At 36.9% G+C, this 14,104-nt stretch overlaps 1 protein-coding gene across 1 annotated transcript; it reads left to right on the forward strand.

Annotated features, from left to right (window-relative positions):
- The first annotated feature begins 2,448 nt into the window (after nt 1–2,448).
- LOC149789246 (haloacid dehalogenase-like hydrolase domain-containing 5) lies at nt 2,449–11,257 on the forward strand. Its single transcript, XM_089975420.1, has 8 exons — nt 2,449–2,580; nt 2,892–2,947; nt 5,464–5,658; nt 5,881–5,993; nt 6,554–6,690; nt 8,004–8,227; nt 8,698–8,840; nt 9,191–11,257. Exons 1-8 carry the CDS (start codon nt 2,526–2,528, stop codon nt 9,549–9,551), a joined length of 1,284 nt encoding a protein of 427 aa, XP_089831546.1. The 5' UTR covers nt 2,449–2,525; the 3' UTR covers nt 9,552–11,257.
- Nucleotides 11,258–14,104: the final 2,847 nt, after the last annotated feature.

Below are 14,104 nucleotides of genomic sequence, written 5' to 3' on the forward strand. Positions count from 1 at the left end.
TGCGTATGTTTTTTCCTTTACAAAAAACACTTGTCCCTAAATTACAAAAATAGTGTTTGTGTGTATGTGTATTTATCTTTGTACGCGTACGTTTGTGTGTCTATGTGTATGTGTGCGCGCGTACCTTTTTGTGTGTTTGAATGCGCGCTCACGTTCTTGTGTATATGTATGTGTATGTGTGTATGTGTGTATCTGCGCGCACGTACGTTTGTATGTTTGTTATTTATCTGAGTAAAACACTTATCCCTAAACTACAAACATTAGTGCTGTGTGTATTTCTGTTTGTGTGCGTGCGCGTACTTGTGCGTGTGTTTGTATGTATGTATTGGTCCTTTTTTTTGTCCCAGTAAAACCTTTATCCCTTTCAAATACATTTCATCTACCTACCTACAGTAGCTCGTATTCAGGTCAGCCACTTGCAACACTGCTGCCATTATTCCCCTAGTGTCCAGTACAGAGACGTTATTAAAGCTAGAAATAGGAATTTCCACAGGTTGCATCTAAAATAGATAGAAGGAGGAGAAAAGGAAGAGAAAGACGAAGAAGAAAAATGAAATGCAAAAATGAGGTGCTGTTGGAGAAGAAGAACGAAGGAGAGACAGTAGAAGAAAGTTAAACGGACCTTTACAGGGCCACTCCATTGCCTCAAAAGATTTACTTTCTTGCCAAAACATTTTTTATTCGATGTTTTGTGTTTGTGTATTTGTCTCTTTGCCAGACGTTATATAAATGTTATGTCTTGACCCGCCAGGTGTTATATAAAGTTATTTGTCCCGCCCTGCCAAGCGTTGTGGCTTTTTGCCCGCTGTCCCTGTTTCACACGATTGAGGTCAGTCATTTGTAGCATTGTTGCCAGTGTCTAGTACTGTGACGTCATCCATATCCAATCCCCCATGAGCCTAGACAGGCTCAATCCATTGTCGCTCTACATTCCCTATGTTCCATTCCCCTTGAGTCTAGACAGGCCCAATCTGCTCCATGTTAAATTCCCGTTACGAGTCCAAAGTGTCGGGACCCTATTTTAACATAGAAGTCTAGGTAAGGCTATAACTTTTGCGGTTATAATGCCGGGCCACTTTTTTAACATAGAAATCTGCGTAAGGCTATATGGCCTATACTGAGCTTAGACAGACCCAATCCCTTGTTAATCTACATTCCCTATGTTCAATACCCTTTGAGTCTAGACAGGCCCAATCCCTTGTCGCTATGTTCCATTTCCATTTGTCGTTATACAGTCCCAATCCATGTCGCTACGTTCCATTTCCCCTTGTCGCTCTATAGTCCCAACCATGTCAAAAGCCCCTATGTTAAATTCCCCTTGTCGCCAGGGTACAACCCCCTATTTTAACACTAAAGTCTCATTGTGGCTAAATCGCTTATATTGAGCCTAGACAGTCTCAATCCCTTCAGCCGCTATAGTCCCACCCATGTTAAATTTCCCCATGTTAAAGTCCCCTTGAGGCTAAAGTACAAATACCCAAATTTAAGACTAAAGTCCCTCTTGAGGCTAAAGTATCCCCACTCACTACTATTCTGAATCAACTGCACCAGCATACTCCCGTACATCTGGCGAGATTTTCAGATTTCTGCTTCAGACAGGTTCATTCTCCAGCTGACGATGACAACAAACCCTGACGCCATTTTAGAACTGACATGTTGACGATGTCTTGCTATCTAACCTATAAGGTTGATATATAGAGTTCTCCAATTCAACTGTGTAGTTCTATAATTCAATTTAATAAATTGAGAAACAGAAGTCTATAAACTGTAAACAAGTTTAGATTGTGTACAGCTTGAATGTTATACGACGTACTCAACAATGGAACTTACTGATGTAAATTTAAAAATTATAAAAATAAACCTATTCATTACACTAGTAATTACAACTGTTGTATGTACAATGATTTCAGTTTTCTACAGATCACCCACATCTCATTTATGTATGCGCTGTTTCGAGTCTCGGCTTAATCAACTTGGTTATGTGAGAAAGCTTGTCAGTGGCTTCCCTTCGGTCAGTGGTTCTTCTTTGGGGTCTTCCCTGGCTCTTCCTTCACCACATATACTGACCGTTATGTATACATCATATGCTTGGGGGAAAAAAATGGGTTAAACCAACAAGAGCAGATACTATATTTTTTGTTTCCCTGTGTTTTGCTAAAGGTTGTTGCTTCGTTCATTAGTCTTAATGGAAACGTGATGACGTCATTAGCAGCTGACTTGACAGGTACGCGTACAGATTCAAAAGTAAGAAACATCATCAATATTCCTAATTCTCATTCAACATCAACAAATCCTGACCGAAAAAACGTGACCTCAAAAGTACTCATTATGCGGAGATGTTGTATTACCTCTTTTATCACCAATGGGAAACGAGCTCTATTTACAACGTCATGTGTATTTATCAGCAACAAAATGGACGAAAAGGGTATAAATAGGGATGAACGTAGAGTGATTCTTTCAAAAATTTACTGCAAAGAGAAGAGAGAATTAAGCATAACGTTGAACAGGATTACAATTTTATCACAATGCGGGAACTCATACAATTGACTACTAGCAGAAGTGATTATGGCTGTTCCATTGGTACATCATGAAAATTTTTATAATTCGTTTTGTTGTTAAATTCGAGAAAATTACAAGTCTATTATAGTTTGTACTATTTCAATTTCTGTTGAGACAACAGTTGTTGTATTTTAATTATGATTTTATGTACAGTAATGTATTGTAATTTAATTATGATTTTATGTAAAGTAATTTATTGTAATTTAATTATGATTTTATGTAAAGTAATGTATTGTAATTTAATTATGATTTTATGTACAGCAGTGTATTGTAGTTTATTTATAATGTTATGTTCAGCAACGTATTTTAATTTAATTTGTTTTCTTTTACAGAGAGTAGCGGTGATTTTTCAATGAGTGATCACAAGCAGCTATTGCAAAATAACGAGGTAAGAGAAATAAATTTATCTATCTCAAATTCATATCGTTTCCAAATGTAAATAAATGTCCGCTTTAGAAAGAATCAACATTCTACAGTTTCATGCTGCTACTGTTTTTGTTTTTGGTTTGTTTGTGTTTTATTGCAGTAGGGTGGCGGGGGTGGGGGTGGAGTTTCGGTTCAAATAATCTATGTGAAAAGAAATAACAACCACCAAAAATAAATATTCTGATATTCTGTGATTGCATGAAGAATTTTTCCTTCTGCATATGCTTCTATAATCAGAGTACAAGTATCTATAATTAATATACAATTTTCTATAATCAGAGTACAAGTATATATAATCAGTGTACAATTTTCTATAATCAGTTTACAATTATATATAATCAGAACACAAATTTACATAATCAGTGTATATTTTTCTATACTCAGTGTACACAAATTATATAATCAGTGTATATTTTTCTATACTCAGTGTACAAGTATCTACAATTAATATACAATTTTCTATAAATCAGTGTAAAATTTTATATAATCTGTTTACAAGTATATATAATCAGTACACAAATTTCCATAACCAGTGTATATTTTTCTATAATCAGTGTACAATTTTCTAAAAATCAGCTTACTAGTATATATAATCAGTACACACATTTGTATAATCAGTGTATGTTGTTGTATAGTCAGTGTACAAGTATTTATAATCAGTGTATATTGTTGTATAGTCAGTGTACAAGTATTTATAATCAGTGTACAATTTTCTGTAATCGCAGTACAATACGTTTCAGTTTTAAAGCACTTAAACTTAAGTTTCAGCAAAATTATGGAATAAGTGTTAGGACCACTTAAACATTTGTGCATATTTGAAGATGCGCTAGATTGGGAAGTGTGAATACATTTGCTCATGTTTATCTGTTGCTAAATAAGATGTAAGCACTGACCGAATTTAGAAAATATTAAGACAAATGAACTTGAACTCAGGGTTGCTTATGGTAAACAAGCAACAGCTGTTGTGTATTGGGGATAAAATTGGTGTGGTCCATTCGCGCGGATCCAGTTGTTAACCTCGGGAAAAGCGCGGAATTCTTGCTACTGGGTTATGACTTGTAAACAAAGTATACATTGTGTTTGTAACACAAAGCATTTATACCGTTAAGTTTACCTGACAGGGGCGGGTGGGTAAAAATCCATTGTGTGTCTTTTGTCTTTGTCTGTCTATATGTATCTTTCTCTTTCTGTCTCTGTCTAGGTCAATCTGACTGTATGTCTTGTCTCACTCTCTCTGTCTCTCTCTATCTCTGTCTGTCTGTCTGTCTCTCTTTGTATATATATATATATATATATATATATATATATATATATATATTAGTGTTTATTTCACTTTATTATCACATTCACTTGTACCTAAATAGAATTTGAACCAATTACTGGAAAATCTGCTAGCCAATATGTCGCAATAATACGTATAATATAGAATGTACAGCGAATACATGCTGATATCTTGCAGTTAATGTGTTATAGTAAACTAATAAAATTCAGTCATTTTTAAAAATCGCATTCTACAATTGTTTTAGATGCTAATGAGTCAATAATTGATGTGGCTTTTTTATTCTGAAATGAAGCCCTTCACTGTTTAAAGCTTAAATCAATCAACTTTATTTTTTACTGCCATCAACAATTGTGATTGTTACTTCGAATTGGTAAACAACAAAGAGACTTAATGATACACGTACTTTATTGATGACATACTATATCAAAACTGGGCGATTTGATCCCAGTGTGTTTATTTAATTATTAACACCTTCGTTGGCGAGCATTAAAAGCAGACATCATTTATGCAATCGCTTGCAACAATACGGTCACGCTAATAAAAAAAAAAAAAAAATCCGCAATGATTTCGTGATCAATTTATATCTTTAACGTGCCACTAGAATTTGACCAGTCAGAGACTGATAAATTCACACGCCTCCAAATTTGCATAGGCAGTTGTTGTTGTGCGGTTTAACGCCATTTTTCAGCACACGATAGGCTATGCATGGCGGCCAGTATTAATGGTGGAGGAAGAACCCGGGAACCACCGACCCACGAGAAGCTCCTGGCAAGCTTTCTCACATACACACATTGGCCGAATCCTATACTCGAACCCACGCAGTGCATAGGCAATTCCTTATCCGACTATTTGGAAATAAGATTCTTCGAATGTTCTTAGTATTAGACAGATTATTTCCGGATTATCGAGGCAAGTTTCGCAGTAATTTTACACTTTTGTCCCTGATTTTGATTTTCAAATCCGGAACGCGGATTTCCGTTTTAACGGACAACTTAACATTTAAGAATTCCGTTTCCGTTTAAATTGGTCATGATAGCGATGTTTCCGGATAAACGGAGTCAGAACTATCGAATCTCCTCAGGATATATCTTACATGACAACAAACTGTATGAGCCTTTTCTTTTTTTCTTTTTTTTTCACAATCAAAAAAAAAAAATGTATGCATTGCTGATGATTTTTTAAATATTGTTTCACAGCCGGACTTCGGCATATTGTTTGATGTGGATGGTGTACTAGCTCGCGGAAGCACGCCCCTGTCAGCAGCCGTACAGGCCGCCCGCTTTCTCCAGGATTCGCACGGAAATCTCCAAGTCCCAGTGGCCTTTGTAACCAATGCCTGTAGCAGGAGCCACGACAAAGCCAAGCAGATTCAAGACTGGTTGAAAATTAAGGTAGTTTACATGGCTAACGTCTATGGCTACTGTACCTACCTGCCTACTTTCCTATCTACATGCATACATATATACATACTGTTACATATCTTAAATTTTTCACGTTACATTTTGCATACGTCATTCTTAAAAACGCACTTATTGAATTGTATTTGGTTTGATGCGGGATATATGTGCTTTTGGTGTCCATAAACATCGCTAACGAATTTGCTTTATTTCCAGGTGACGCCTGACATGGTCATTCACGCCCCAACCCCAGCCAAGATGCTGAAAGAATACCACAACAAACATGTTCTTGTTATCGGCCAGGAGCACAGGAGAGAAATTGCTGAAGAGTATCCTTTTCAGAAGAAATGTAATGGATAAATTTCTCTTTTCCATCAAAATAATAAGCTCCATCTAACAGTCAGTCCAATTCAAGAAGTATGTACACTGCATGAATGCATATATAGGCAGACGAACAGACGAATAAACAAAAATACACTTAGATAGACAAATATCCATGTGGATTCGGGAACGGCCTTAGTAAACGCGGAGCCCGAGTTGGATCATTTAGGCAGGGCCCCCTGTGAGTACGGCATTTGGAAAGATACTTTTTTAACACGTTTGATATGATATTGAACTTAACTTTTTCTCCCACTGCTTTAAAATTACTTACTCTCTTTAGATATATATATATTTTTAAATTACTAACGGGCGGGGCCCCTGTGAGCGCGTGGCCAAATCGGTACTATCGGCCTAAGGCTGGCACTATGTGCGCTGACAGTTTAGTGAACGATGGACTGACAGACCGGCATACAAGTGTACAATCAGATATCCCCTATTCTGTTCAAAAGTCTTTATAGTTAAGACACAATTTTCACTGAAAGGTATGGTTCCTTGACCCTCCCCCTAGTCTTGGGTTCGTGAACACGTGCACCATTGAGGACGTCCAGGAAGCATATCCTCTACTTGACATGGTTAACCACGAGAATAGAAACGTCGTCGCAAAGGGCACCTTCCTTGACGACCCAAATTTTCCAGGAATTGAAGGTAAGAACTGGAGTAGTTATTTACTGCCAATGGAATTCGGGTATTTATTTCTTCCAATGGATTTGGAGTACTTATTTACTTCCAAATGAACATGCCAAGAATGATAATGATATTAAATATCTAATTGGATGGATAAGTTGTGACACCTTTAGAGGTTTAATAAAACTGTGTTCTATTTTGTCTTTCTCTGGAACATATTGTTACACGCACACGGGTATTTACTTGACCGAGCGGTTGTCAAACCCTGGCGCGATTCTCGCTAGAAGTCATAAGTTTCCCCGACTTTCCAAAGACTTCCATACAACCTCAGTTGTAAATCAGAAAGCCCGACGTGTCCATTCTATACCTAAATTTTCCTCTAATTAATGCAAGACCACAGATAAACCAAACTGCCAACTATCTATCAACCGTACATCTGCGTGTTTTGGCTTCATTATGTTTCCGTACCACCAACCGTTCACGCCTTAGAACATATATGAGTACTCCCTAACAATGGGAACTATTTTAACTCCGCCAACTTAGGCCAGTCAATGTATGCTTTCCAGGCACATTTCGCCGATATAACTGCACCATATTCGCCCACATGGCGACATCAACGGTGTCTGTCAAGTCCCTTTTTATTTATTCCCTTGTGTAATTTACCGGTTTAATACCGTAAGTACTGTCCTTGCAGTCACGCTACCAATGTATACCACTAGATTTTAATATGTACTATTTTACCCAGGGACATTCATTCGGTTTTGGTCGGAATTCACTACTAGTGAACCGGGACATCATGGAAACACACTAACACTTCACTCCGTGACGTTTGCTCCTATTCATTAGCTCATTAGTTCGGGCCAGGAATATTTCCATGGCGCCGAATTCCAATAATCAAACAAGTAATCACACAAATCTAAGAACTGCTTAAAACGGGGCACTACAACCAAGTGCACATACTCTAAATTTACTACATTATCCTTGGGCATGACACCATGTTTCGTTTGCTATAAATATTTAAAGATTACGACACCTTTGATTTTTTAAAAAAAAAAAAAAACAACTCTTTATTGATTTTATTTACCAAAAGTGTAAAACTTGAAAATCTTCACCTACTTAGTTTAGAGAGAGGTTGAATAAGACATTTCACCGGGTAAAGCATTCATGTTGACGTTTGAAATCGTTATATCAATTATGTGTGTGCCGTCAGATTAAGTTGTTGTGTTTCTGATAGTTCGTAGACCACAACTAATTTGTAAAAAGTTGTGAAATTCACGTTTTACAAGTAAATCTAAATAACTGATGAATTCATTTTGCCCTTTACTCCTGTACAGCAATCCTCCTGATTGGAGAGCCCATACACTGGGAGACTCACCTTCAGTTGCTGATTGACCTTCTCCTGACCGAGGGAAAACCCAGCAACCCCCCAGAGTCCATGTCAAAAGTCAAGCAGCTCCCAGTCATCGCGTGCAACATGGACCTCGTCTTCATGCACCAGGCCTGCATGCCGCGCTTTGGGCACGGCGCTTTCCTCGTGTGTCTTGAGAGACTCTACAAGGTATGTTCATCTATAAAACAAAGTTACGTGAATAAATCCCGTAACTTACTGTTTACATATTGGAGGTTTGTGATGAACTTGATATTGGACTGAACTGAAACTGATTTTAAGTTATCAAGCTTACACTCAGTATGCCGTAATTTGAAGTGGGTTATACTTCCCTTGATATTCAAAGGCAACGACCATGTAATTTTTGGGGCGGGGGGGGGGGGGACATTTTTGGGAGAAAAAACCCAGGATCTAAAATAATTTTTAAAAAAAGGGAAGAAAAAACCCATTCTTACCGTGATAGAATAAAACATAAATAAAAAAACATAAAATGCTAGTGTATCCAATGTATTTGTTAAAACAAATTGTCTTGAGGCAAACGAACAATAAAGTATCTCGACTCGAAGGAAAATCAGTCCCACCACTAACGTCGCGTTTTTCGTTCCGTAATTACGTCACATTGTTAACTTGCTTTATTCCAGAAAATTACCGGAATTGAATTGGAATACACAGCTCTCATAGGAAAACCTTGTGAAATCACGTACAGATATGCTGAACACGTGATCAGTGACGTCGCCAAGATGATTGGCATCAAACGACCAATTGTGAAACTATATTTCATCGGGTAAGTAAATAAACTTGTGTAAGCCAATTAGTATGTTATGTGACAAAAGGAAGCAAATAGCCCACATCCATACAAACACACACCCAAATAAAATGTTAACAAAATGTTACAGTCACTAAGACGACTGTTTAATCATTTCTAATCAATTAGATGCATACTCGTTATATGTATTGTTAGGATAAGGGACATTCGACAATGTTAGATTTTGTTATTTTTTTTTCAAACTATTTGGATTTATGAATTTTATTTTAAAGTGAAAATTTGCAGTGGGATAATTTTTATAATATATATATCGACTTGTACAGCTTTTTCTCCATACACAATTTTTTAAAACTATTTTCTCTTTACAGTGATAACCCTAATGTGGACATAGTAGGGGCAAACCTTTATGACCGGTATCTGAAGGAAGTCTGGCAAAATAGAGACAACGGCAACACTCCAGTAAACTCGCTGCCCAGAAGTAGGTCAATCCCGAACGAATCTGATTTGTACGAGCAGACTGTACGCTCAATGAAGAGTTTATTGGTCGGGACAGGCGTCTACAAACAAGACATCAAGAAGAGTACAGCTGAGGATGATGAGGTGTATCATGGACACAGAGATATTACAAACGAGCCAGAACTAGCCAAACCTTCCAAATTTGTCCCTGATGTTCTACACGGTATAAAGTACATTTTCGAAGAGGAGAATTATTATCACGTGAATACTTGAAATTGCAGTCGCAACAAGCGATCTATCCTCGTTAAACAAATATAAAAACAAGCAACGACGACTTTACGGGTTGTCTCTTTCGCCCTCTCGACGAATGCGAAACGCAGTGACCCAGTGTTGTGAATCTGGAGGAATTTAGGATCAGGGTTACCTTTATCATGGCGTTACTTGATACTTGATCAAAGACGTTGATTGGCCTAAATAATTTATTATCGTGACATGTTTACTTTATTTGTGCAATGGGAGTTACATTACATGGTTTTGCCATCCAGCTAGAGAACACTAAGTTCTCAAAATGTCTTATTATGGGAACTAAAACGTCTTTCTTGTTGCTAGTTTAGTTTTTGTGAGTGGCCACTGACTTTCTTTCTTTATGTGCATTATGTTCACATATTAAGCTAATCGCATTTCATTCCCGTTCCGAGTTTTAAGAGTACATGGTATCATTCATCAGGTAAGATTAATGTAAATATTCTGCGCTTGTCACGCGGACAATGGATAAGGATGTACAAACGGCAATGGACTGTTTATATCAATGGATTGGTTTATTATTATTATTATTATTATTATTATTATCAATAATGATACCAAACATTGCTTTTGTGTCAGTGTTTCAGGCTGGCCGTGTTTCATTTTTGATTCCTGTCCATAAAAAAATGCCAGATGAATCGTTTTGAGAGCGGATAAAGCGATCACAATACCGCCTCAATCAGGAACGTCATTTCAACTTTTTTCCGGGGGGGGGGGGGGCAAAACTTGACGGGCTTGTTAATTTTCATATATAGGCTACAGCAATTTGACAGCAATGACGTCCCTGACCTCAATATGATTAAAATCAGATCTCCACTGTCATACGTTAAGTTCTGAGGGCGACTGCTTTAGGGGTTATATTCTAGTGACCGTTGAATTAGCCAACGGAAATCTGAAAGTGAATCAAACCGTTTGACACATGTTGATACTCTTGAGTCATACTGCTCAGTCTCCCAAACGCGAAGATATGACTTCATCTGATTGGCTGATAAAATTAGCTATTAACATGATAACTTAGGCCACCAACATGACCCCTAAGCTGTCGCTGTCAGATTTTCACGTAGGACAGCGAAGATCTGTTTTTCATCAGATTGAATACAGTCTTTATTTTCCTCGTATTATCATAAATTGTTTCGCCATAGTACTGCTTGTTAGTACATTCTCCTTGTACCACTTTAACTAGAGTGCATTTAACAGATCAGGATGGTTTTAAAGACCATATTTGGTTCAAAGACACGTGCAGCTGTTTAAAATGATCTTGTATGTTTATTTTTCATTTTGAGTTTTTCACATTTTGGACCAGTTATTGTTGTATTTGTTCGTATATCTATTTTTTTTTTCTTTCGGGAACTGATTTTGCAAAACGAGTTTTCTTTCATGAGGAGTTCTTAATCACGGTATTTTTGTCATCCGGATGACTCGTCTTTTGCTTACTTTAATGCTGTCGTGGTAGTAGCCATCATGATCGGTCTGTCTGCATGTTATGCATATTGAAAGTGTTTTATATTCAAATGTAATTTATCTGGACATAAACCCTGTGATCACTGAGTACGTTTTGTAATATTGTAATCATGACATTTCATACGTATTATTATCTTAAATAAAATATTTTTGCTACATATTCATCATTTTATACTGAAGAAATTGAAATTATGTGTAATAAATATTTTTCCTTATTTCTATTTTTGTCTTACTTTGCTCCTGTCTGTCAGCATCTTTCGTCTATCCGTGCATAATTTTCTCTTCAACGCACACCAGCATGACAAACCCTTTTTAATGTGTGTGCATGTTGAAATAATAGTATTACATGCAGACACAGATATCATATAGGGGTGGAGTCAATACCTTGGTGTATTTGATAGACACAAATATCATATAGGGGTGGAGTCAATACCTTGGTGTATTTGATAGACACAGATATCATATAGGGGTGGAGTCAATACCTTGGTGTATTTGATAGACACAGATATCATATAGGGGTGGAGTCAATACCTTGGTGTATTTGATAGACACAGATATCATATAGGGGTGGAGTCAATACCTTGGTGTATTTGATAGACACAAATATCATATAGGGGTGGAGTCAATACCTTGGTGTATTTGATAGACACAGATATGTAGTGGCAGCACTCGCGTTGCAACTTCGTCACCTGTCCTGAAGGTTATACAATATTTGATGAGTTTATATTCGGAGTTAAGACTGTTAGAATAAACAACTAGGAGCTGAAACATGTATTGAGATTCATAAAGTTATGGAAGATAACATTGCTTAATAAAGGTTATGGAAGATTACACTGCTTCATAAAGGTTATGCAAGATTACACTGCTTCATAAAGGTTATGCAAGATTACACTGCTTAATAAAAGTTATGCAAGATTACACTGCTTCATAAAGGTTATGCAAGATTACACTGCTTAATAAAATTTATGCAAGATTACACGCCTTCATACAGTTTCTGCAAGATTACACACCTTCATAAAGGTTATGCAAGATTACACTGCTTCATAAAGGTTATGCAAGACTACACTGCTTCATAAAGGTTATGCAAGATTACACACCTTCATAAAGGTTATGCAAGATTACACACCTTCATACCAAAGACTTATGAAAGTTTTGTTGACAACTGTGTGTTAGTGTTAGGACTGGTCGGGCTGGTGTCAGGATAATGTGACTGGGTGGAACATCATGCTACATGTCTGCGACATGCTGCCTCAGTGTTAGACATCATTATAAACTGCCACACTGCAGATAGCATATCGATATGACTGAAAAATTGCTAAAGCTACGTTAAAAATCACACACAACACCCGCATGCACGCGCGCTCTCTCAGAAAGTGTTTTAAAACTTATTGGCATGGTTTCGAGTCTCATAGCTAACACATGCAGGGATTAGGGATCAACCATTTATAGTTGTACTTCATCTATGTTCTTGATTTGTGGCGGGTGCTTATAAGTATGTTCTATTCGAGTACGATGAGATTTAGCAGCTATGTTTTTAATACAGTCAAGTACATTGTCAAGTTTGTTAAGCTCCATCTATGAAGTCGTGTATAAGCTATAGTCTACTGTCTTGGAAGTATTGCCGCAGTCATGTGCTTGATGTCTACAGATATCCGCGGGCTAGTGTTAATATCTTACGCAAGGTTACCTGACCGGCCCGAGACTGGAATCGTGAATCAGCACGGGTGATTGATCTCACCATCTAAACAAAGGTTTGTAGTTGTCACACCTATGTGTTAAAGCTTAGTCCTAAGGTCAGAGGGAAGCCCGGAGGTAAACGGGGAGTATTCTTATCCGTGTCCAAGTTGACCGACAGCGAGAGGGACATTGTCCGCTAAGTTTGATTGGATCGGTTCATATCGATATCCAATCGGAATTGAAATAGAGGGTGTGATTACAATTCCGACCTGAAGAATAACTTTCCTAACATGTAAATGAAAAGTTAGTATTCTCTTGGAAGGATTGCGGAACAATAAAAGCCACTCATAATTTGGTGGGAAAACTTAGAGGCAGATTCTAAGGAAACCACAGGGGTTCGTATCACTGTTTACAACTTCCCTGTCATACATGTAGTAGTTATTATATAGTACATGTATTACAGGTCAATTGAAAGCAACGATACGAGCCCCTGTGCAGGCAACATGATCAATAAGAGTATGTGTATGTATATAGAGATTTTTTTTTTAGAAAATGGGCGCATTTGTCGATTTTTAAATGCATGTAGGGCAGGGCTTCGGGAGAAAATGGTTATAAATAATTTTATTGGCAAATTTTAATATTATGAAACATAATTCACGATGTACTTAAAATTACATGTTATCCTTTATGCTTACAATGATGCACTAAAAAAAGTACGTGTTATCCTTTTTGCTTACGAAGATGTACTTAAAAGTACGTGTTATCCTTGATGCTGATGATGCTGTTATTCCTGCACAAAAGGAAACAAAAATATCCACAAAATATCGAGTGAATTATGCAGAGAATTATATTTAAAATCAATATTCAAAAAGAAGATTTAGTAATATTTGGTTCGAGGCAATCAAACCATTTTTTTGGTTTTAGCTAGCAACAAATCGTTGGAAATAGCCTATTAGTAGTTAGATGGGATTTGAGGGCTCCATGGTGTTTAACACTATGCCATTGGTTAAAGAGAATGAAAAACAAATATGTAAAAATTTAAAACGCGTTGATCTAGACCAAAAGAAGTACTAAATTCCGAAACTGTACCAGACTTATGCGGATGTCGAAAAATTTAAGGGAAAAATGTAAAAGAAAATATTTGGCATTGTAATAAAATTCTGAAGCACATACGGACTTTAGCTGTGGTGTGATTGAAAGCAAAACAAAAAATATTTAGTCTACCCTAAAAGTAGTATTACAATTTATAACTTTATATCTGTACCGGTCTTTAGCCGACATTTTAAAAAAGCGGAAAAAAAATTAAAACTATTTGCGATAAACTAAAATATTACTAAAACTTCTTAAACTCGTACGGACTATAGCGGACATTGAAAAAGCCAGGA

This window comes from Sinohyriopsis cumingii, chromosome 11, assembly GCF_028554795.1.
Source record: "Sinohyriopsis cumingii isolate HCF-2022 chromosome 11, ASM2855479v2, whole genome shotgun sequence".
Lineage (NCBI taxonomy): Eukaryota > Metazoa > Mollusca > Bivalvia > Unionida > Unionidae > Sinohyriopsis > Sinohyriopsis cumingii.